We start from the raw sequence: 24,124 nt of genomic DNA on the forward strand, positions 1-24,124 counted from the left end.
AGGGCTCTTAAAAATAGCGGAGCCGGGGGATATGGGAAGAAGGCAGGAACGGGGTACTGATTGGAATGATCAGCCATGATCATATTAAATGGCGGTGCTGGCTCGAAGGGCGGAATGGCCTACTCCCGCACTATTTTCTTAAACATACAGTTTTCATAATTAGATTCAGAAATTGTTCCTGCAGATAGAAAAATGTCTAATGTCACTCCATTGGTTAGAATGGAAATAATGGATGCCAAATCAACACCGTTCCCAAAAGAATTATGAATCTGTGGAATTCTTTGCCTTAGGGCTCTTAAACATAGTGGAGTCAGGGGATATGGGGAGAAGGTAGGAACGGGGTACTGATTGTGGATGATCAGCCATGATCACATTGAATGGTGGTGCTGACTCGAAGGGCTGAATGGCCTTCTCCTGCACCTATTGTCTATTGTCTATTTTCTTTTTGAAATCTATAGGGTTGAGAAAGATTCCAAAACGCCAATCAAAGAAGAGGCGGATAGTTATCTCTGTGTCCTGATCTTGATTTTATTTGCCTTTGTCCTTTTATAAAAATGCAGAAGAAGATTATGTTTCTTTGTTCCTTTGTGATTTGTACTTTTTTTAAAAACGTAAAGGCCATTAGGATCGTTTGCTAAATTGAGTTCTGTTATTGATTGATCATGGGACCTAATCCGCTCAGACTAAAGCATGCTGTCATGATCACAAGGCAGCTTAGCTTTAAAGTGTTCCTGGAAATAGTTAAAATAGGGTAGTCCTTAAATATAAATGATGTATGAACTTTTGCTCTTGGTTCAAGTTCTCTGATCCTTGAAAAGCGTTATTCATTAAATAGACGAACAGTATTAATCACCCTTGTGCTTTTCAGAAAAAAAAGTCTGCCTCTTTTTTTTCCCCCACTGTCTCCATTGTAACACCATAGACAACAAGAGCACATTGTACTGCTGTTGAGGACTTCTCAGCCGCTGCAAGATATCTTCACCAGCAGCGACACATACATATGCAAAGACATTTATGGACTTCAAGCAGAGATGCACATTTATGGAATTGTTCAGTGATTAATTTTTGCTTCAACTTGTTTTCGGGTGTATCCACTTTATATTCTTCACTGGCACAGAGAGAAATAGAAGTCAGTTTGTTGTTGAGGATTTTTTTAAACTTATCTTGTGATTTGTCTTCTAGTGTCATCCAGGCTCCTCTCCCACTTCCTATTGAAAAGGTAAGTGGCTCTTTTGTAATTTGGAATAATTATTTCCATGTTAAAGAAATGTCTCAAGTGTTTCATTGAAATATATTTCTGATAGGCATATATAGTTCTGAATATTAATATCAATATAAAGTTTAAAAACATATTATTATACGTGCACTGGATTGAAAAGCCGTCTGTAAATCAGGCATGCTCCAATTGTAATGGAGTGCAGCACAGCTGGATTTAGTGAATGGAATTATTTTGATGCTAACAGTTCACTCAACATAAAATTATTTTATTAGAAATGTCCTGCATAAGAGCAGTTATGTTGTAAGTTGACAGAAAATATCTACCTTGGGGAGGCTAAATAGACACATTTTAGTCATTTACAATTGTTTAAGAAGGAACTGCAGATGCTGGGAAATCGAAGGTAGACAGAAATGCTGGAGAAACCCAGCGGGTGAGGCAGCATCTAGGCGAGACCTAAGGGTCACCTATTTCCTTCACTCCATAGATGCTGCCTCACCCGCTGAGTTTCTCCAGCATCTTTGTCATTTACAGAGTCACTTGCTGCCAGGTTCAGTTTATGACAAGCTGCTTATCTTGCTCACGCTTTGTATTTCTCTGTGCGGTGTAAAGATTCAATGACATCATGGCCTGTGTTTTCCAGGATAATCTTAGCAGTTTCCTGCATTACTGCTGAAATTGGCCCACTAATAAATTGTTTGGGAATTCTGCACAAGCATGAAAGTTGTGAATTTGTGATCAGCTCAGTATGTCCACTCTGTGTGCTTCACCATTGGACTCCTCAGCTCCTCATTAGTTACAAAGGGGGCAACCAGGTTAAGACTGACACTGAGATTGGTTTTCCGTTGATTTCAATACCGCGTGACTGCAAGGACAGGAATAGCAATCCTTTAATTTAGATCTTTGTTAAATTTTAATTAAAAAAAAAAAAAAAAAACTGAGTATCAGTTTCCTAAAATTAACAACTTGACTGTATAATCTGATTGATTTTATACATTACTAACGATAGAAGCAAGCAAAGGAACAACTCTCATCTTTCGTGGGCTCTTTAAATTTGCTAGTACAGCCAGAAAAAAGTAAGAGCAGTTTTAAACCATACAGACCTTCAAGTCTCCTTTGCTATTTACTAAGAAAGGATGGGAAAGAAAATGTGAAGCATCATGATCTTAGTTTCGTTTATTGCCAAGTGTACTGATGTACAGTGAAAAGCCTTTTGTCCTGCGCTAACCAGTCCAGTGTACAGTCTTTCCGTTGATTGGTTTGCACGTGGCAAAGCTTTTTACTGTACCTCAGAACACCTGACAATCAATAAACTAAACTAAGATCATGCTGTGTCAGATTTTCTTTTCTATCCTTGTCCAAAGGTTTACTCCTGTCAGTCTTGACAATTGAGTATTTACAACTTGTACAGTGCCCTCCATGATGTTTGGGACAAAGACCCATCATTTATTTATTTGCCTCTGTACTCCACAATTTCAGATTTGTAATAGAAAAAAATCATGCGGTTAAAGTGCACATTGTCAGATTTTATTGGGAAGGCGGATGAAGGCTGCAGTAGAAAAGGGTCTCCGGTCGTCTTGGACTCCATGCCACTGGATCCTGACCCAGATCTGTCAAGGACCGTGGGGTGGCTGTCTGTGCACCAGTCTCCCCACGTTAAATAAAGTCTCGCTCGGGCGTCCTCCATATAGGGAATAGCACCCTGGAGACAAACATGGTCAGCCACGACCAAATGGGGCCCAAGAATAATTTTTATACATTTTGGTTTCACTATGTAGAAATTACAGCTGTGTTTCTACATATCCCCCCTATTTCAGGGCACCATAATGTTTGGGACACATGGCTTCACAGGTGTTTGCAATTGCTCAGGTGTGTTTAAATGCCTCCTTAATGCAGGTATAAGAGAACTCTCAGCACCTGGTCTTTCCTCCAGTCTTTCTATCACCTTTGGAAACTTTTATTGCTTTTATCAACATGAGAACCAATGTTGTGCCAATGAAAGTCAAAGAAGCCATTATGAGACTGAGAAACAAAAATAAAACTGTTAGAGACATCAGCCAAACCTTAGGCTTACCAAAATCAACTGCTTGGAACATAATTAAGAAGAAAGAGAGCACTGGTGAGCTTATTAATCGCAAAGGGACTGGCAGGTCAAGGAAGTCCTCCACAGCTGATGACAGAAGAATTCTCGCTATAATAAAGAAAAATCCCCAAACACCTGTTCGACAGATCAGAAACACTCTTCAGGAGTCAGGTGTGGATTTGTCAATGACCACTGTCCACAGAAGACATCATGAACAGAACTACAGAGGCTACACTGCAAGATGCAAACCACTGGTTAGCCGCAAAAATAGGATGGCCATGTTATAGTTTGCCAAGTACTTAAAAGAGCAACCACAGTTCTGGAAAAAGTTCTTGTGGACAGATGAGACCAAGATTAAATTATATCAGAGTGATGGCAAGAGCAAAGTATGGAGGAGAGAAGGAACTGTCCAAGATCCAAAGCATACCACCTTATCTGTGAAACACGGTGGTGGGGGTGTTATGGCCTGGGTATGTATGGCTGCTGACGGTACTGGCTCACTTATTGTCATTGATGATACAACTGCTGATGGCAGTAGCATAATTAATTCTGAAGTGTATAGACACATCCTATCTGCTCAAGTTCAAACAAATGCCTCAAAACTCATTGGCTGGCAGTTCATTCTACAGCAAGACAATGATCCCAAACATACTGCTAAAGCAACAAAGGAGTTTTTCAAGGCTAAAATATGGTCAATTCTTGAGTGGCCAAGTCAATCACCCGATCTGAACCCAATTGAGCCTTTTATATGCTGAAGAGAAAACGGAACTGGACTAGCCCCCAAAACAAGCAAAAACTAAATGTTTAAGAAGGAACTGCAGATGCTGGAAAATCGAAGGTACACAAAAAAGCTGGAGAAACTCAGCGGGTGCAGCAGCATCTATGGAGCAAAGGAAATAGGCCTAAACTAAGCATAAACTAAAGATGGCCGCAGTACAGGCCTGGCAGAGCATCACCAGAGAAGACACCCTACAACTGGTGATGTCCATGAATCGCAGACTTCAAGCAGTCATTGCATGCAAAGGAAATGCAACAAAATACTAAACATGACTACTTTCATTTACATGACATTGCTGTGTCCCAAACATTATGGTGCCCTGAAATGGGGGGACTATGTATAAACGCAGCTGCAATTCTACATGGTGAAACCAAAATGTATAAAAATGACCTTTATTAAAATCTGACAATCAGCACTTTACCCACATGTGAGTTTTTTCAATCTCAAATTGTGGAGTACAGAGGCAAATAAATAAATGATGGGTCTTTGTCCCAAACATTATGGAGGGCACTGTACGCAACTCTTCCTTAAGAATTTTTTTCTCCACAGCATTTCATCTTAACATTATGACCTCTCGTTCTGACCTTACTGCCGGAGAAACAACTCAGTCAAGTTTCCAAGTAGATTGTTTCAGGGAGATCTCATTCTTCTAAACTCCAGAGAATACGGGCCAATTCAAGTCAATTAACCCTTTCTGTAAGCAGTTTAGTGAACCTTTTTCCTCGGACATATACGGTACGAAAGCCCATGGCTCTGGTTTAGGTGTTGCCAGAGCTAGTTCGATGTCAGTCATTATTACATTGGCAGCATTCTCAACTCTGATTCAGAAACTAATGGGACTTAAGCCTGAGAATCTATGGCAAGAAAAGCCAGTGCAGTAAAAAGGAAGCACTGTGTGGTGAGAGAAGCCAACTGCCAGTGTGGTTTTGTAACAATGATTGAGAAATAAGTGTCGTCATCATCCCGGATCAATATTTATCTCTCAATGAACACGACTTATCTTGTTATTTGCTATTTGTAAAACTTTATTGGACACAAATTGCCTTTTGATTGTAACAAAACAACCGTATAATTATTTCATCAACTTTGCAATATTTGCAGGTCAAGAAAGATGCTACCTTAATGTAAGATCTTGCATTCTCCTGTGGTTTTTTATACGACCATCTTGCAATAAAGGCCAATAAATTGTTTACAGAAACAGGAAATGCTGAAAAAACTCAGCGTCGGGTAGTATTTGTGGAAAGAGAAGTGGTCTGTGTTGTGGGTCAGTTGCTGAGTTCCAGCACTTTTATTTCACATTTCCATTGTTTAAAATTGTTTTTAAAAATCCACTAAATCACCCCTTTCCTATTCATTGTTGCACCTGGATGTTAACTTTGTTTCAATAGAAGGAACCTAAGAATTACTGATCTTTTTTCTGAAAGGAGAAGAAATGTAATTGTCGACTGTAATATTAGGTGGAGAGAAACTGAAGGGATTAATAGAGCAAGAGAGCTTGCTCATCCATACTCCAACCCTGTTTTGATTAAACTCCAGATGCACACCACCTTGTTCACATACTTAATGTCCAAGGTTAATTCCCGGAATGGCGGGACTGTCATATGCTGAGAGAATGGAGCAGCTGGGCTTGTACACTCTGGAATTTAGAAGGATGAGAGGGAATCTCATTGAAACATATAAGATTGTAAGGGCTTGGACACACTAGAGTCAGAAAACATGTTCCCGATGTTGGGGGAGTCCAGAACCAGGGGCCACCGTTTAAGAATAAGGAGTAAGCCATTTAGAACAGAGATGAGGAAACACTTTTTCTCACGGAGAGTGGTGAGTGTGTGGAATTCTCTGCCTCAGGGGGCGGTGGAGGCAGGTTCTCTGGATGCTTTCAAGAGAGAGTTAGATAGGACTCTTAAAAATAGCGGAGTCAGGGGATATGGGGAGAAGGCAGGAACGGGGTACTGATTGGGGATGATCAGCCATGATCATATTGAATGGCGGTGCTGGCTCGAAGGGCCGAATGGCCTACTCCTGCACCTATTGTCTATTGTTCTAATGTCCATACTGGAGTATGGACATTAGAACAATGTTGGAGTACCTCAATGGGTCAGGCAGCATCGGTGAAGGGAATGTCAGAATTCATGATAGTCAATGATAATAGGTCAACGATGTCAGAGCTGTTTCTCTGTTTTTGCATGCCTGCGAATAATGCAGTCTGCCACAGTCCAAGAAATAATGTCCAATGCGCTTGCGAAGCCATGTGTTTTGGTTGTCTTGTGGTATGCAGGGATAGAAATGCCTGCTTATGACTGTTGTATATTTTTTTCCAGAGTGTAGGGTGTTCCCAGGCTACAGTGGGACTCCCACTGCTGAGAGCTGTCTGTAACACACAGTTTGCAAGTTGGAAATGTGAGGCCACCTGATGATATATTTAAATAAAGACATAGGCCAACTAAGGCAACGTTAAGTTTAGTTTAGTTTTGTTTAAAGATACAGCGCAGAAACAGGCCCTTCGGCCCACCGAGTCCGCACTGACCAGTGATCCCCGCACACTTACATCATCCCACACACACACACACGAGGGACAATTTTACCAAGCTAATTAGCCTACAAACCTGTATGTCTTTGGAGTGTGGGAGAAACCGGAGCACCCGGAGAAAACCCACGCGGTCACAGGAAGAAGCTACAAGCTCCATACAAACAGCACCCGTAGTCAGGATCGATCACGGCTCTCTGGCGTTGTAAGGCAGCAACTCGACTGCTGCGTCACTGTGCCACCCAGGATAGTTAAGCCAGGATGTTTAATGCAACTCCTCAGATCTCTCTGCAAGATGCAATAACAATGTCTTGATGTGAGTACCACATGGCAGAAAATGTCGACAACCTTGCAACAGCCAACAAATCCATCCCAATGGTGTCCCAAATGCGTGATTATATGTACAGGCTGTCTGTAGTCAGGCATTCGTATCCTGAGGACGTCTTGTACTATTTGATGATTGGCCACTGGTAATTGTGTGATGTTTTGGAATAAGTTATTTTCTTTTTAAAAAGGATTTATTCTGTTGGCTGGAAATCCCGTTTTGCCTTTCTCATCCTCGTGGACCTTTTAACTGCGATTACATGACATAACACTGAGCAGAGGAGTAGACGAACTGAAGGCCTCTTGGATTTATGAAACAGCCTCATTGTATGCTGCTCCAATTACATAAATCACCGTCAAGTATGAGCGGATATTTTGCTTCAAGCGTTTGACAAAGTGAAGGAATCGATATATTCCAGAATATGTTGGAGTCACACATTGCATCATTCCAGGCAGTTTTCCACAGTGTGGCTTGCTATTAAGTGGAGGGAGGCATTTTTAATATTCCACATGAGTTTGGTAGAACTGCTGAGCTGTGGGGCTATAGGAGTGTTGTTCAAATATTTTGATTATTGTAATATGACATTCACTCTCTTTAACTTGCCCTTGAAAACTCAGATAATTACTACGACCCACAGCAGCCACCTTGGTTGAGATAAATACACAACTGGGCATGGAAGATTGAATCAGGGCTTTTGTGTACAGTTCAGCTTCATAATGTGCAATAGTTTTATTTCAAGTACCAGCAGGAGCTGGTTCGTGTACGTTTGACTGGTAGATATTCTGCTAGATTCATGTTTAAGAAGGAACTGCAGATGCTGGAACAATCGAAGGTAGACAAAAATGCTGGAGAAACTCTGCACGTGAGGCAGCATCAATGGAGCGAAGGAATAGGTGACAGATTTTGGGTCGAGACCCTTCTTCAGTCTGAAAAACAATGAAAAATGGAAGTTAAGTTTAGTTTAGTTTATTGTCACGTGTACCGAGGTATAGTTGCGAGGTCACCAAAGAGGTAGATAGTAGTTCAGCACTGCTCTCTTGTTGTGGTAGGATGATTCAGTTGCCTGATACCAGCTGGGAATAAACTGTAACTGAATCTGGAGATGTGCGATCTCACACTTCTATACATTTTGCCTGATGGGAGGGGAAAAGAGGGAGTATATCATTGGGATCTTGCTCATGCTATTTTGTAATCTAAAATATCACTATTTAAAAATTGGTTCCCTCAATAAGAATTTTACACCACACTATCAAGGCAGAATGGATAATGAAATGCACAGGAATTTAAGTAACTTTGTTGGCAAGAGAAACTTGTATGAAATGTTAAACGTGTTTCTTTCACCAAGCTGCTGCCTAACTGCTGAATATTTTATAGATTTTCTGTTTCACATTTCCAACATCTGCAGTGTTTTGCTTTATAACAAAATGTGAGACTCAGCAATGAAATTCTTTTAACCTTTCAACATTTGAGTCAGAGTTGAGTTTATTGTCACGTGTACCGAGGTACAGTGAAAAGCTTTTGTTGCGTGCTATGCAGTCAGCAGAACGACAATACATGATTACGATTGAGCCATTCACAGTGTTTTAGATACATGATAAAGGGAATAACGCAAATACGTTTCCTCGCACTCCTCTCAAATGGTTAACAAGTGTCCCCTTCCCTTCCCCAGGTAGCTGCTAATTCTCCCAGTATGTACTCTCAGGAACTATTCCAGCTGTCACAGTATCTACAGGTAAAACCTACCAGTGACTGTACTCTTCGCTATTCTAGCGATATAGCTTATTTGCTTTTTATCCTGTTAACTAAGGAATCTGTCATCAACTTGTTCGTATTTATTACTACGATTTACCTTTTCTGATGTATTCAGTCGTGGAGCTAAGTTTTTTTGTGTGTTATATTTTATATATATATATATATATATATTACATATATATATATATATACACATACATATATATAGCATTTTGGGATTTTGAGGTAATATTTTGTGATGATTGCAAAGGCCACATGAAACGTAACAGGAATTCTAATTCTAAGCAGAAATAATATGGTTGTGGATCAATCACTGAGGAACTCCAATTTTAAATAAAGGAATGCCAGGGGCGTGATGAATTTAGGCACAGAAATTAAATTGGCATAAATCAAATGAAGAGAATGTTAGCGATCAGCTGATGCTTTAGGAAATGTGGATGAGCAAGTAATGATTGTTGACCAAGAAACAGGATCAGCGCAGTGTAACACAAAACAACAAGCCTCAATATAATTCAGCGTTTCCCATGGATATAGGCAGGAAAATATGCAAACTTAAATTGTTTGTTGTCAACAAGACGGTTCATGTTTGCCGAAGGAGAGCTGAATGTGAAATTAATACGATGTGCATGGTATTCTGCAAATGTGAGCTACTAAACCAGATAAGGGAGTAGTATCCACATGAGATGAAATTAACAATTGAAAAGCTGAAAATAGTGACTGAATAGATGAAATGGGATAAAACCTGTGAGCAAAGGGATTAGTAATTAGGATAAAGAAAATTAATTTTAGTTTTTCCAGATGAAGGTTATGTAAAGGTTATGAAGTATTTGGAGTATAGAAAATAGATTAATAGTGTGAGGTTTGGGGTGGCACAGACTGAGTGAGCAAAATAAAACTCCTGTCTCTTTTTTCTCTCCGCACTTTTTATTTATCTTGCATTGATTCTTTTAGTTTAGTTTACCGAGGTACAGTGGAAAGCTAATTTGTTGCATGCTGTCCAGTCAGTTGAAAGACTATACATGATTCCAATCAAACCATCCACAGTGTAGAGATACAGGATAAAGCTAATAACATTCAGTGCAAGATAGAGTGCAATTAAAGATAGTCTGAGGGTCTCCAATGAGGTAGATGGCAGGTCAGGACTGCCCTCTAGTTAGTTGTAGGATCGTTCAATCGCCTGATAACATCTGGGAGGAACCTGTCCCTGAATCTGGAGGTATGGCTTGGAAATGTAGACTTCTGTACCTCTTGCCTGATGGGAGCGTGGGGAAGAGGGAGTGACCAGGGTGAGACTGGTCCTTGATTATGCTGCTGACCTTGCCGAGGCAACGTGATGTGCAGATGGAGTCGAATGTTGCTGATTTCTTTTTCCCAAATATCAGGAGGCCTTGCACCGAGAACAGATGTTGGAACAGAAGTTGGCCACCCTTCAACGGTTACTAGCTAATACCCAAGAGGCATCAGACAGTAGCTGGCAGGTACTTACAAGACGCACAGAGTGATGTCAATGCTGGTTTTTAGAGTATGTTTGGAGCAACTTTGGCAGCACAGTGGTGCAGTTGGTGGAGCTGCTGCTCACAGTGCCAAAGACTTGGGTGCTGTCTGTGTGGAGTTTGCACGTTCTCCCTCCGACTGCACGGGTCCATGCCGACCAAGATCAAGTCAAGTCAACTTTATTTGTCACGTACACATAAAAGATGTACAGTGAAATGAAAGTGGCAATGCCTGCGGATTGTGCAAATACCCCATCTACGCCGGTTCCACCTGTCTGCATATGGCCAATATCCCTCTAAACCTTTCTACTTTTACCGCTGTACCGCTGTACCATAGAGAGTATCCTGACCACCTGCTTCACGGTATGGTACAGCAGCTGCACTGCTGCAGACAGGAAGGCACTACAACGGGTGGTGAAAACCGCGCAGCACATCATCGGTGCCCCGCTCCCTGCCATGGATGCCCTCCACCGAAAACGGTGTCTGAGACGGGCTGGGAAGATCATCAAAGACCCCTCACGCCCCAACCATGGACTGTTTGCCCTCCTCCCATCAGTGAGGCGGTACAGGAGCCTCAGGGCACGTACCAGCAGGATGAGGAAAAGCTTCTATAACAACACAATCACACTGCTGAACTCGGAGTCCCGACGATAGATTTCTCTGGTCCCTCCGTCCCCCTTTGTTTAATCATTCTGTATTTCCTGATTATTCTGTATCTTCTCTCTTTCTATTTTGTTCTTGTTTTTTCTCTTTATGTACAACTACTACGGACTGACGCAAAACTGCATTTCGTTGTACTCATACTTGTATTTGTGCGATGACATTAAAGTTGAATTGAATTGAATTGAATACTAGAATCATTGTAGTGGTGATAATGCTTCCTATGTGAAAATTTAATTGATTGGGATTTGGAAAGATTCTTTGAGTACCCGACATTGAAGTGACTTTCTCCCCAATTTTCTGATGCTATTGCAGGCTTTAATAGATGAAGACAGGTTACTATCTAGGCTTGAAGTAATGGGAAACCAGCTACATGCTTACTCAAAGGTAAGTAGTATTATTATTATTTGCATTGGTACAATTATATCTGAAATGGGTGGCTATGGTTTTAAAAATAGATTCAAAATGATTGTTTTAATTGTATGTAGAAGATTAAGTGGAGTCTCAATAGATCTTCAAAATTATGAAAATGCATGAACATTACAGCATTTTACCAAAACACTGAATTCCCTCGAACATAATAATCAACCTAACTATTGTTTAAGAAGGAACTGCAGATGCTGGAAAAATTGAAGGCAGACAAAAATGCTGGAGGAGCTCTACGGGTGAGGCAACATCTATGGAGCGAAGGAATAGGCAACGTTTCGGGTCGAGTCCTTTCTTCAGTCTGAAGGAATAGGTGACGTTTCGGGTCGAGACCCTTCCGGGTCTCGACCTGAAACGTTACCTATTCCTTCGCTCCATAGATGCTGCCTCACCCGCTGAGTTCCTCCAGCATTTTTGTCTACCTTCGATTTTTCCAGCATCTGCAGTTCCTTCTTAAACAATCAATCTAACTAAATGTCTTTAGCTCATGAAATGTTCTTGAGACTTAAGGGCAGCATGGCAGGGCAGCAGTAGAGTTGCTGCCTGACAGCACCAGAGACCCAGATTCAATCCTCACTACTGGTGCTGTCTGTACAGAGTTTGTACCTTCTCCCCGTGGGTTTTCCCCAGGATCTCCAATTTCCTCACACGCTCCAAAGGACGTACAGGTTTGTAGGTTAATTAGCTTTGGTAAAATTGTAAATTGTCGCCTAGTGTGTAGGACAGTGTAAGTGCGTGGATCGCTGGTCGGCGCGGACTCGGTGGGCCGAAGGTCCTGTTTCCGCGCTGTATCTCCAAACTAAAAAAACGAAACTTTAACGTTGTGTATAAAAGAATTGGTAACACACCTGAGAGTGAAGTTGATAAAGGGATACAGACAAAATACAGGAAAATTGATCAAAATAGTTTCACAAACTCAAACCAAATAGAAACATAGAAACATAGAAATTAGGTGCAGGAGTAGGCCATTCGGCCCTTCGAGCCTGCACCGCCATTCAATATGATCATGGCTGATCATCCAACTCAGTATCTCGTACCTGCCTTCTCTCCACACCCTCTGATCCCCTTGGCCACAAGGGGCACATCTAACTCCCTCAGCTAGGTGCTTGCTTTTTTTAAAATTTGTGCTGATAAACAAATACGCTAATTGAAATGCTTTATGATAAAATAAATCAAGGAATTATATTGGACACTGTTGTCTAAAGATTATTACCCTTTTTCACTTGCCTCTTGGTTTTTTATTTCCATCTCCTTGCCCATTTTTTTCCAGTTTGCTTTGCTCAGTTGTTAATGTTATGTTTGGCTCTGATTTTATTGCTGAACCAGTTTGCAGACAAAAAAGATACAATGAAAACTGTGACACTGGCTCAGCAATGCCTTCAGGCTAATGTGTAACACTCAAAGCTCTCAAACTCCGAATACTTTTTAAAGAACTTAGCATTCAAAAACTCTTAAAACTAATTTCTTGAAAGATCCCCTAAATACTTTAAAATATTCAAGCGATTGCTATGATAAAACTAACTCTCACTTAAGTCCGTCCCGATCATTTTTGTCCAATACCTGTAGCAAAGACCTCATTATCCACCTGATATGGGCAGGGCCTTCATAAAACATGAAAACAAACATAAATACCACTTTATCGAATAATTCCCCACCCACCCCGTCATAAATATGCCCTAAAATGTCCTGAATGCCCCTAAAACCTGCCAACAAACGAGTGAGGTGGAGGACATTTGTCAATGGCCTATGCTCCATAGAGGAGCAAAAGGCTTAAGAAGAAGAAAATGTTCTGAAACTTAACATGCGTAATAAACACATTAAGATGTTAAATAAAAAGGAATGACATTAGCCGTCAGACTTCAGTTGAATGCATTAATACTGGCATGTAGTGATCGTTTCACAAGATTAGACTGTGAACAAAGACTGCCCTCTGTTCAACAGTGCACAGCAGGGAGCCATTTGACGCAAGTGGTCTGGAAACTGATGGGCATATTTATGCCAACACTGATTGTCTCCTCAATGCGTACATGTATATTGATCTACTTGTTCAAAGCAGCTTGAGCTAGGACTGGGGCCGCCTTCCTGAGCACGCAAACCGTGGATAATGTGGACGGTGCAATTGGATAGAACTTGTCCTGCCAATTCCAACCCCAGCACAGGATATTTGTGCATGTTTCTCTACTCTATTTGCACCACTCTGTTATGGATTCTCTTTGGAGTACATCGGGCAGGGAATACAACCAACCAAACCGTTGGGAACTTCTGTCTGCAGCTTTTGATCTTCCACATTCAAAGATGGATGTGCAGAAACAGAAAAATTGGTCATGGCTTCCTGTAAAATCTGGGCAAATGAATTCTACCCTTGGAAAGGGAAAGTTAATAATAGTTTAAAATAATGCGTTTAATTATGTTGGAGATTGCAGTTGAAAATAACTACTCTAATTAAAAGAACTACGACCATTTATGCCCAGTAATGATTGTGCCACCACCTAACAACACATAAGCTTAGCCTTGTGACTGAAATCTCCCGTAATCCTCTGAAAAAGAGAAAGAAAGAAGAAAATAGTATTTTTTTTCACAAGATACCTCTGTTTTGTTCCATTCAACTGAATACAAAAATAGATTTTCATCAGAAATTCTTTCACGCTTAAGTGAATTATTTTTAACATCCTCAGTCTTAAAGTTGGATCAGTTGTTAATATAAAATAGTCACTCAACGGTATTTCAGTTAAAAATGTTTATTGGAAGGATAAAAGTAAAGATCGTATTAACGTTCCAGTGGCTTGTACTACTGGATTTTAATCTGCCATTGCTCTCTCTGTCTGTACACAACAGAACCAAACTGAAGATGGCATACGGAAAGAGTTGGTAACATTACAAGAAGATAAGCATAGCTACGAGACGACAGCCAAAGAGTCCTTGAGGCGGGTCCTTCAGGAGAAAATAGAAGTAGTCCGGAAGCTATCGGAGGTTGAGGTAATTGTGTTATGGAGTCATCGAATCATACGGCACAGAAATAGCCCAACTTGCCCATGCCGGCCAAAGTTCTTACCCGAACTGCTCCCATTTGCTTGCAAGTCCCCTGAAACCATTCCTATCATTGAATTTGTCTAAATGTTTTCTCAATGTTGTTTCAATAGTTTGAATCTGCAACGGCGTCCATCCCATTTCTACAACTATTTTTCCACATCGATTGGTCCTGCTTTGTAACTCTTAATTTTACTTTCTCATAATTTTTAAAAGGTGGACTCTCTACTTTGATTAAAAAAAAATCTCTGGCGTATTCATTCGGAAGGCTGGACCAAGACCAGTGCGATAACCCTCCAGTGTCTCATAACTCTTGATAATTTAAGCATGCAAAATTCGGTTTGTTGATCTTACTTCACACAAATTGGGAGCTCGGATCTATAGGTACAACATGCCAGTGAACCATGGATGAGAAATGCTTTCCCCCTGAGAAGTAGACATGCGAACAGGCACTGTCAAATGTAATCCTCTTAAAATAGTTGTACAAATAGGGTAGATGTTGCTGATATTTTCTTTGGAGTACTTATCGTTTTTAGATAATCTTTGTGGAAACAAGTAGTTTTAGAAACTTTAACAATGTTATTTGTTGTACGCCGTGTAGTACATGGGCTTTTCATGCTGTAAACCTTTTTTGAAAGAGGTTGTTTGTTAATGAAAGGTATTAAAGCATGTAAATGGAATTAGGTCACAGATCATCCATGATCCTTCTCATTGAATAACAGAATTGCTGCAAGGGACTAAATAGCACACAGCTGTGCCAGTACCTTTGTATCAACTAGCTAATTGGCTTAATTTTAGACTATTTTTGAGACACCTTAAACTAAATACTTTAAATTTTACAGACTAATTTAAAAAAAAAATTGAGACACCAAAATTATCATCACTTCCTCCCACCCTCCATAACCCCTCTCACCTCCCTACCTCCCTCCTCTCCCTCTATCCCCCTTCTCCCCTTATCTCCCTTCTCTAAGATGGCGGACTGCGGGGGTGATGCGCTGTTGTGTATGGCTGCTCCTCCTGCAGTCCGTCCTTTCTCCCTTTTTTATTTTTATTTTTAGTCCTGTCTGTGGGAACTTTTAATTGGAAGTCTTCTTTTCTGTGGTGGGTGGGGGGGGGGGGAAGGGGGAAACTGTTTTTATCCCAGTCCTACCTGGTCGGAGATGCGGTTTTCTTCCGAACCGCTTCTTCGTCCTCTCTGTGCGGCCTACCATCAAGCTGGAGCAGCGCTGGAGCGACGATTTCCTGCCGGGACTACAGCTTCGCCGGCGGTGCAGATGCTGGGACACCAACACCAGCACGGAGCGGGCGATGGCTTACCGGGTCGCCTTCGGGTAAGCTCCGGGGCACTGGGAACGCCGACTGCAACATCGCTGAGCTGCGGCTGCAGAGCGTCCAGCCGCGGGCGGGCGGCCCAGGATTTTAACACCACGGGGCCTGGTGTCCGAGTTCGCCAGTGTCAGCGGTCCGGCCAGCGCGGCCTGAGAACTTTGGACATTGCAGTCTTCAGGGAGGAAGCGGCCGCTTCAGTCCAGGCCGCTGAAGAATGTTCACCCGACGCCGATGATCCAGCTTCGCGGCAGAGGGCCTGAGGAAATCGAGTTGGCTAAGGAGGCCACATATAGACCCCGACCTCGGGTGGTCTATGAGGGGGAGAACTGGATATTTTTAGTGCCTTCCCTCACAGTGAATTCTGCTGTGGGGGGACGTTTCATGTTGATTTCTATAGTGTACTGTTCTGTGTCTTTTTTTTCTTTTTTCTCTTTTTTGTTTTTGTATGGATATATTGACATTTGGTCTGTTCTATTAATTTAATCAAACTCTGTAAAGCACTTTGGTTCAAATACTGGTTTTGTTGAAAAGTGCTATATAAATAAAGATTATTATTATTATTATCTCTATTTTGGTCCAATGCTTCAAATCAATGCACGTTCTGTCCTTGGGTTATTTTTGTTAAGATGTAGAGAAAATAGGTCAATTTGCGCCATATCTAACCCTGTAAAAGGAAGGACAAAGTGATGCTAAATGTAAGTCATGCCTGTCTCTCGCGCTGCATGAGTAAGACGATCGCAGGTGCATCTTTGGTTCTAAAGGTGTTCCATAAATATATACTGTACATAATTCTCTTTGTTTTAATGTATAGCGAAGTCTGAGTAACACTGAGGACGAATGCACTCATTTGAAGGAAATGAATGACAGAACACAGGAGGAATTAAGAGAACTGGCTAATAAATACAATGGAGCTGTGAATGAAATAAAAGAATTTGCAGACAAGTTAAAGGTGAGTTTGAATATTTACATTCTTGAGTTGAAAGGAATTTTAAAACTACCTTCTTCTTGTAATGAGATTTTTTTTTTGTCCTGTTTTAACCTTTTTGTGAGAAGCATGAGAAAATTGCTATATATAATGTTTCTGTTTAGGTAGAACAAAGGTAGCTCAGAATTTACTTTCTTTGTCCTTGTTTTAATTAGTTCTTATTAATTGATTTGGACACAAACAGAAAAAATATATTTTTAGTTGCGAGACTTACAACTGACCGATGTATTGTGTGAGAATGAAAGGATGATTCATTTTGAACATTACTTCTTGCGAATGAAACATAAATAGACCAAAGGAATAGTTAGATCTCAAGCCGGGTGTTGAGCAGCCAGGTTGTTGTCTCTGCGTCAATGTCTCTGCCAGGCCCCGAGCTCCATTCGGTGGGAGGTAGAGCGGGCACCCAGAGATGACATGTTTGGCTGTCTGTTGCTCTGCTCCGCATTCACAGGCTGGGCTCTGGCGGAGGGAGTCCCCATCTCCACACGCTGGCATTGAAATGCCCAACTCCAGTACCAAGTCTGTTGAGCTTCACCATTGCTCCTCTAGGGAGGTCACACCCTGGACAGCTTTTATCTGGTGAAGAGATGTAGCTGTGTAATGGAGATGAGGTTCCCTGAACATTACTAAAGGACAATGATACTGTACCTTATAAAAAGGCAGTTGAGAGTATTGTTTATTGAGGTATTCTTATAAAATATGTTATGAAGTATGTTTTACTCAACCTGTTTTTTCTATATCTGATCAATTCATTGGTTCACTGATCAATAATCAATTTTAGATTATCGAAAATGTTGAGATTCATTTTTGTGGAAGGAAATTATTTTGCTTCAAGAAGCTTTGTCAAGAACTTACAAAGCTGAGTTAGGCATGTTTAACATTTTCAGAATGAAAAGCAAAGTAACAAAATTACCAGAGGTAAATTAGACTAAAATACCTGGAAAGCCATTGAATGAAAAGCAATTGTGTATGCTCAAGATGCGTATTATTGATTATATCAACTCAAAGTGGAAGGGTGGGTTGGGTCAACTATTTTTGCTGTAATTCTTTTGTGTAAAAATATTAATTTTAGTTCAGTTATAGCCATAAGAGTCAGACAGCATGATGTATATAAGCCCTTCAGCCCATCTAGCCCACACCGACCAACATATACACTCGCCCCAAATACCTGCCTTTGGCCCATATCTCTAAACCTATCCTATCTATGTACCTTCTTCTTATCGAATCCACACACAAGATTAGAAGTTGTTCAGCCAGAGCTGAACACACTTCTCGGCATCTGCACAATGTAGGTATGTTACAAAACCTACCTGAATCGCCATTGGGAATCTGCCCTCAGCCATGTCGGCGATTTTGGCGCTGTTTGGAGGGGGCAGGTTTAAAACGCGATTTTTACTAGGCTGTACTAATCGCACATGTTCAGCCTAGTAAATCATTAACGAAAAATCGCTGCAAGACCCGGTCGCAAAAGGTATTATTAGTTTTATAGGCCTCGATAATAAAGTTATAATAGTCTTAAAATTACTGTTTTATTCCGCGACCTCTCGCAGCCCCAGGGTTTTATAGAGCAAACAATTAAAGGTATGTACCTTATTTTTACATTAAATGGGGCATATATATAACCCTGTAATTAAAGTTATCTATAGCGAATAGTTTATTTTGGGCTTTTTATATCCCGCAGTATTTTTTTTCTCGGCATTTGAGGGCACTAATCTAGCGCGCTGTCAACATTCTAAACCAGCGCGTTCACAGAAACCCACTGGAAAAGCCGATTTAAATGGGCATTTATTTACAGCAATTGAACACTAAATTCCTTCCATTTGGCCTATAAATTAATGTAAATTAGATATAAAAATCATGTTATATTGTGAATTATTTGTGAATAATCTTTGGACACTTAGGCTATTTAAAAATGTTAATCTTTCCTTATGAAATGGCCTGTTGACTATCCAAGATCACAGCTTTTTTGTAATGTCCATTGAAAATCAATAGGGAACAAGATGCTAATTTCCGAGTATGAAAATGGCCATAACTTTTTTAATACTTGAGATATGAAAGTGAATTTGGTGTCAAATTAAACTTATTGTTATGCTTTATCTGATGGGATAAATTGCAGACTTGATTTTTTAAATCTCAAAATTTTGTAACATTGCTACACAATGGTGTCTGTCTTGCGCTTCTTGTGCGTCTTGTGCGTGGTGGTGGAAAGATTGGTTGAAACAGGGCCGCGACGTGAACGCTCTTCCCTTGACCCCATCTATGTACCTGTGTAAATGTTTCTTAAACATTGTGATAGTACCTGCCTCAACGACCTCCTCAAGCAGCTCGTTCCATACATCTACAGTACCACCCTTTGTATAAACAAAAAAGTTGCCCTTCAGGTTTCCATGAAATCCTTCTCCCCTTAACTTAAACCTATGTCCTCTGGTTCTTGATTCATCTACTCTGGGTAAAAGACTGTGTATTTACCAAATCTATTCCCCCTAAGTCAAGTCAAGTCAAGTCACTTTTATTTATATAGCACATTTAAAAAACAACTCTCGTTGGCCAAAGTGCTTTACATTGGTGGACTTGGTACACCTCTACAAGATCACCTCTCATCCTTCTGCGCTCCCAGGAATAAAGTCATGGTCTGCTCAACCTCTCCCTATAACTCAGGCCCTTGAGTCGTGGCAATGTCCTGTGAATCTTTTCTGCACCCTTTCTTAACAACATCTTTCCTGCAACAAGCTGACCAAAACTGAACACAATATTTTAAGGTAGACAAAGGTACTGGAGAAACTGAGCAGGTGAGGCAGCATCTATGGAGCGAAGGAAATGGGTGACGTTTTGGGTCGAGACCCTTGAAGGGTTGCCTATTTCCTTTGCTCCATTGATGCTGCCTCACCCGCTGAGTTTCTCCAGCATCTTTGTCTACCTTCGATTTTCCAGCATCTGCAGTTCCTTTTTAAACAATATTCCAAGTGTGGCCTCACCAATGTCTTGTTCAACTCTAACATGACCTCCCAACTTCTACACTCACTACTCTGACTGATGAAGCCCAAAGTGCCCAATTGACCTATTAAACAAGTGTGCTATATCCACTTCAATGTGAAAGAATGCAGCTTGGAATCAATGTCATATAAGATAGTCAAACATGAACATTGGTGATAAAATGTAAAACATTGACCCGATGATTCAGTTTGCATTAATTCAAGGTGTGATTTTTGTCTTTGAACAGCAAGCAGAAGGCAGACAAGAGGAGATTCAACAAAAGGGTGTATCTGAGAAAAAGGAGTTACAGCACAGAATAGATGAAATGGAAGAAAAGGAACAGGCACTTCAGGCTAGGATTGAAGCTCTGCAAGCTGACAACGACTTCACCAATGAAAGGCTCACTGCTTTACAAAGTAAGTAGAACTTACAGATATTTGCTTAAAGGAAAATTATAAGGGATTAACAAAACCTCAGCCATCTTGGATTTTTAAATTATGAACAATACGGCACATTATGAATCTCTGGACGTCGTGAATCAAAGGGGTTGTACTGTGTTGTGTTCTATGTTATTCAGACATTGTGCTTATATTCTTCTTCTTTCGCGTCCATCTTCCACGTTTCAAATGTTGGCATCGCTGTCATCGTCTGTCCTAAAAATGACGCCAGCTACCAGCAACAATCAATGGGAGCCATCACTTGTTGCAATAGATCAGTGGTTCTTAACCTGGGGATCGTTTGGGGCTTTGCCAGGGGTCATGAAGGGGACACAAATAACATATCAATTTGTTGAGCCCATGTTTAGAAACCTAACAGGTACATACCACATACAGTATTTTGTTCACGGATGCGCATATTGGTGCCAAAAAGGTTAATAACAACTGCTTAGATGATGGTGGTAGCAGAATTAGCTCAGGATACTTCCAGCTTCCAGCCCCGCGATGTAGACACTTCTGCTATGGGGCCGTGCTTATAGTAATGTCACAAGTCGTTGCTCATACAAGAACTAGAATGGAAGATTTATTTCCCATTCCACTCAAATAGTTTACTTTTTAATCTATGTTCATTTCTGACCTCAATTGCAGTAGAGTCTAAATTCTGCTTTTTTTAAATTTAGTACGGTTAGAACAACTTCAGGAGAAAAACATCAAGGAACACAACAGCACAGGTGAGTTGAATAGAAATGATTTAAATGTATCTGGAGGATGCATTGTTTAATGTAATTGTTTTCTTGGTCTTTCAACTCATATCAGAGTCTGGGGCTAAAAGCTAGATGATTTTAATATATTTAATCACTCGTTGTGTCATACTGTTTTTCGAACATCAAGAAAAATTGCTTCAGTATTGATTCAGTTCGTGAAATAATTTACTGCAGTGAAATTCTGCTGTTCTTCGCAAAAATATTACCCAGTTTGGAATAATTGAGCAAACTTAATAATTATAGTGCAAAACCTGCTTTTACGACTGCATCGAACGAAACCATGAGAGATTGATTTGATTTCTCTAATCTGTGAAAATACCTTGTACGCATTCACCCAAAATATCCACAAATGTGCAAGTCAAATTGATAGTAGATTCAATACTGATAGCAGCATTTTAACAGGTCAAGGCACTAATTCCCAGCCACAAGCCCAGTTTTGAATGGTTGAAACGACCATGAGGATGTCTAAAATGTTTTTATAATTAATTTGAATTTTATTTTCTGCTTAAATGTTTTCCAATTACTTAATTTGATTTCTCATGCTTTTATTTTGTTAATAATAATCTGCAAAGCCAAAATATAATGTTTTGAAAACTTAAATCCATTTGACAGAATGATCAATGTATTGACCATGCCATCTTTAAAATATGGGCCGTAAGTCAAATTGTTCGATCAATTTTTTTGGCTGTGGATCTAAATGTTTGGGAGCCACTAGTCAAGGGTATCAGAACTGTAATTAACTAAATAAGCATTAGAAATGTTCTGAATTAAGATGGTATGGTCAACTCTATTAAAGGCTGCAGATAAGTTGAGAAGATGAGAACGCCATGGTCCCTCAGATCCACATCAGCCGGTCTCCTCTCCATCCACAAATCCAACCTCTGCAGTTTTGGGGACAGAGCCTTCTCCAGGGCAGCTCCCAGGCTCTGGAACTCCCTCCCCCAACTGATCCGCAATTCTGAGTCCCTCACCATCTTCCAGTCCTGCCTCAAGACCCATCTCTTCACCTCTGCCTATCCTTAGCCCCACGTCCCCCTCCCTTTTCACCTGTGCTTGAATTGTTGCTCATTTTTTGGTTCGTTTTGTTTTGTTTTTTGCCTTGCCTTGTAAAGCGACTTTGAGTCCCCGAAAAGCGCTATATAAATTCAATCTATTATTTTAGTCTTTGTGGATATTATTGACTTCTATTTATGGTTATTTTAATGGTGTGGCAGTACTTGAAGTCTGTTTTACGTTCAGACATATCATGGGTAAAATGAGCATGAATTTAGGAGATGCTAACTTGTTTGGGTACTTTAGTGAGTGAAAGATATGGGGATGCGGATGACAGCCACATACAGTGTTTCGGACAAAGACCCATCATTTATTTATTTGCCTCTGTACTCCACAATGTGAGATTTGTAACAGAAAAAAATCACATGTGGTTGAAGTGCACTTTGTCAGATTTGAATAAAGGCATTTTTTATACATTTTGGTTTCACCATGTAGAAATTACAGCAGTGTTTATACATAGTCCCCCCATTTCAGGGCACCATAATGTTTGGGACACAGCAATGTCATGTAAATGAAAGTAGTCATGTTTAGTATTTTGTTGCATATCCTTTGTAAGCAATGACTGCTTGAAGTCTGCGATTCACGGACATCACCAGTTGCTGGGTGTCTTCTCTGGTGCTTGTCTGCCAGGCCTGTATTGCAGCCATCTTTAGCTTGAGCTTGTTTTGGGGGCTAGTCCCCTTCAGTTTTTTCTTCAGCATATAAAAGGCATGCTCAATTGGGTTCAGATCGGGTGATTGACTTGGCCACTCAAGAATGTACAATTTTTTAGCTTTGAAAAACTCCTCTGTTGCTTTAGCAGTATGTTTGGGATCATTGTCTTGCTGTAGAATAAACTGCCAGCAAATGGGTTTTGGGGCATTTGTTTGAACTTGAGCAGATAGGATGTGTCTATACACTTCAGCATTCATTATGCTACTACCATCAGCAGTTGTATTATCAATGAAGATAAGTGAGCCAGTACCTTCAGCAGCCATACATGCCAAGGGCATAACACCCCCACCACCGTGTTTCACAGATAAGGTGGTATGCTTTGGATCTTGGGCAGTTACTTCTCTCCTCCATACTTTGCTCTTGCCATCACTCTTGTGTAATATAATCTTAGTCTCATATGTCCACAAAACCTTTTTCCAGAACTGTGATTGCACCTTTAAGTACTTCTTGGCAAACTGTAACCTGGCCATCCTATTTTGCAATATAGCCTCTGTATTTCTGTTCATGGTTTTCTGCGGACAGTGGTCATTGACAAATACACACCTGACTCCTGAAGAATGTTTCCAATCTGTCGGACAGGTGTTTGGGGATTTTTCTTTATTACAGAGAGAATTCTTCTGTCATCAGCTGTAGGGCTCTTCTTTAGCCTGCCAGTCCCTTTGCGATTAGTAAGCTCACCAGTGCTCTCTTTCTTCTTAATGATGTTCCAAACAGTTGATTTTGGTAAGCCTAAGTTTTGGCTGATGTCTCTAACTGTTTTATTTTTGTTTCTCCGTCTCATAATGGCTTCTTTGACTTTCATTGGCACAACTTTGGTCCTTGTGTTGATAAACAGCAATAAAAGTTTACAAAGGTGATGGAAAGACTGGAGGTGCTGAGAGCTCTCTTATACCTGCATTAAGGAGGCATTTAAACACACCTGAGCAATTACAAACACTTGTGAAGCCATGTGTCCCAAACATTATGGTGTCCTGAAATGGGGGGATATGTATAAACACAGCTGTAATTTCTACATGGTGAAACCAAAATGTATAAAAATGGCCTTTATTAAAATCTGACAATGTGCACTTTAACCACATGTGATTTTTTTTCTATTACAAATCTCAAATTGTGGAGTACAGAGGTAAATCAATGATGGGTCTTTGTCCCAAACATTATGGAGGGCACTGCTATCTCTCTGTCCATATGTTGATGACTATTTTGGAATATTGAAGTACTTGTCATTTCATGCAGATTGTATTTGATTAAATACAATGCTTTTTAATGCGCTGTCAATCTGATAGATTGCAGTCATTTCCCATAGCTAATAATAAACTAAATCACAACATTTGTTTCTTTCCCTTTTGAAATAATTAATTATCCCACTGTGAGTCACTGCTGCCAGATGTGGATCTTTGCACAATTCCCACCAGAAACTAACAACTACAGATGCTGGTTTACACCAAAGTGCCGGAGTAACTCAACTGGTCAGGTAGTATCTCGGAAGAAAAAGGATGGGTGATGTTTCTGGTTGAAGAATGGTCCCGACCTGAAACATCACCCAATCTTTTTCTCCAGAGATGCTGCCTGACCCGCTGAGCTA

At 40.5% G+C, this 24,124-nt stretch overlaps 1 protein-coding gene across 13 annotated transcripts in view; it reads left to right on the forward strand.

The window, feature by feature from the left end:
* Positions 1 to 24,124, forward strand: part of slmapa (sarcolemma associated protein a) — a 123,043-nt gene that overhangs the window by 37,718 nt on the left and 61,201 nt on the right. For all 13 annotated transcript variants that reach the window (XM_055647540.1, XM_055647543.1, XM_055647545.1 and 10 more), the window contains exons 4-11: positions 1,183 to 1,219; positions 8,599 to 8,661; positions 10,064 to 10,159; positions 11,150 to 11,221; positions 14,096 to 14,236; positions 16,428 to 16,565; positions 19,822 to 19,990; positions 20,692 to 20,742. In XM_055647540.1, the coding sequence (XP_055503515.1) occupies positions 1,183 to 1,219; positions 8,599 to 8,661; positions 10,064 to 10,159; positions 11,150 to 11,221; positions 14,096 to 14,236; positions 16,428 to 16,565; positions 19,822 to 19,990; positions 20,692 to 20,742 (767 nt within the window). The remainder of the gene's footprint in view (positions 1 to 1,182; positions 1,220 to 8,598; positions 8,662 to 10,063; positions 10,160 to 11,149; positions 11,222 to 14,095; positions 14,237 to 16,427; positions 16,566 to 19,821; positions 19,991 to 20,691; positions 20,743 to 24,124) is intronic.

Source organism: Leucoraja erinacea, chromosome 16 (genome assembly GCF_028641065.1).
Source record: "Leucoraja erinacea ecotype New England chromosome 16, Leri_hhj_1, whole genome shotgun sequence".
NCBI lineage: Eukaryota > Metazoa > Chordata > Chondrichthyes > Rajiformes > Rajidae > Leucoraja > Leucoraja erinaceus.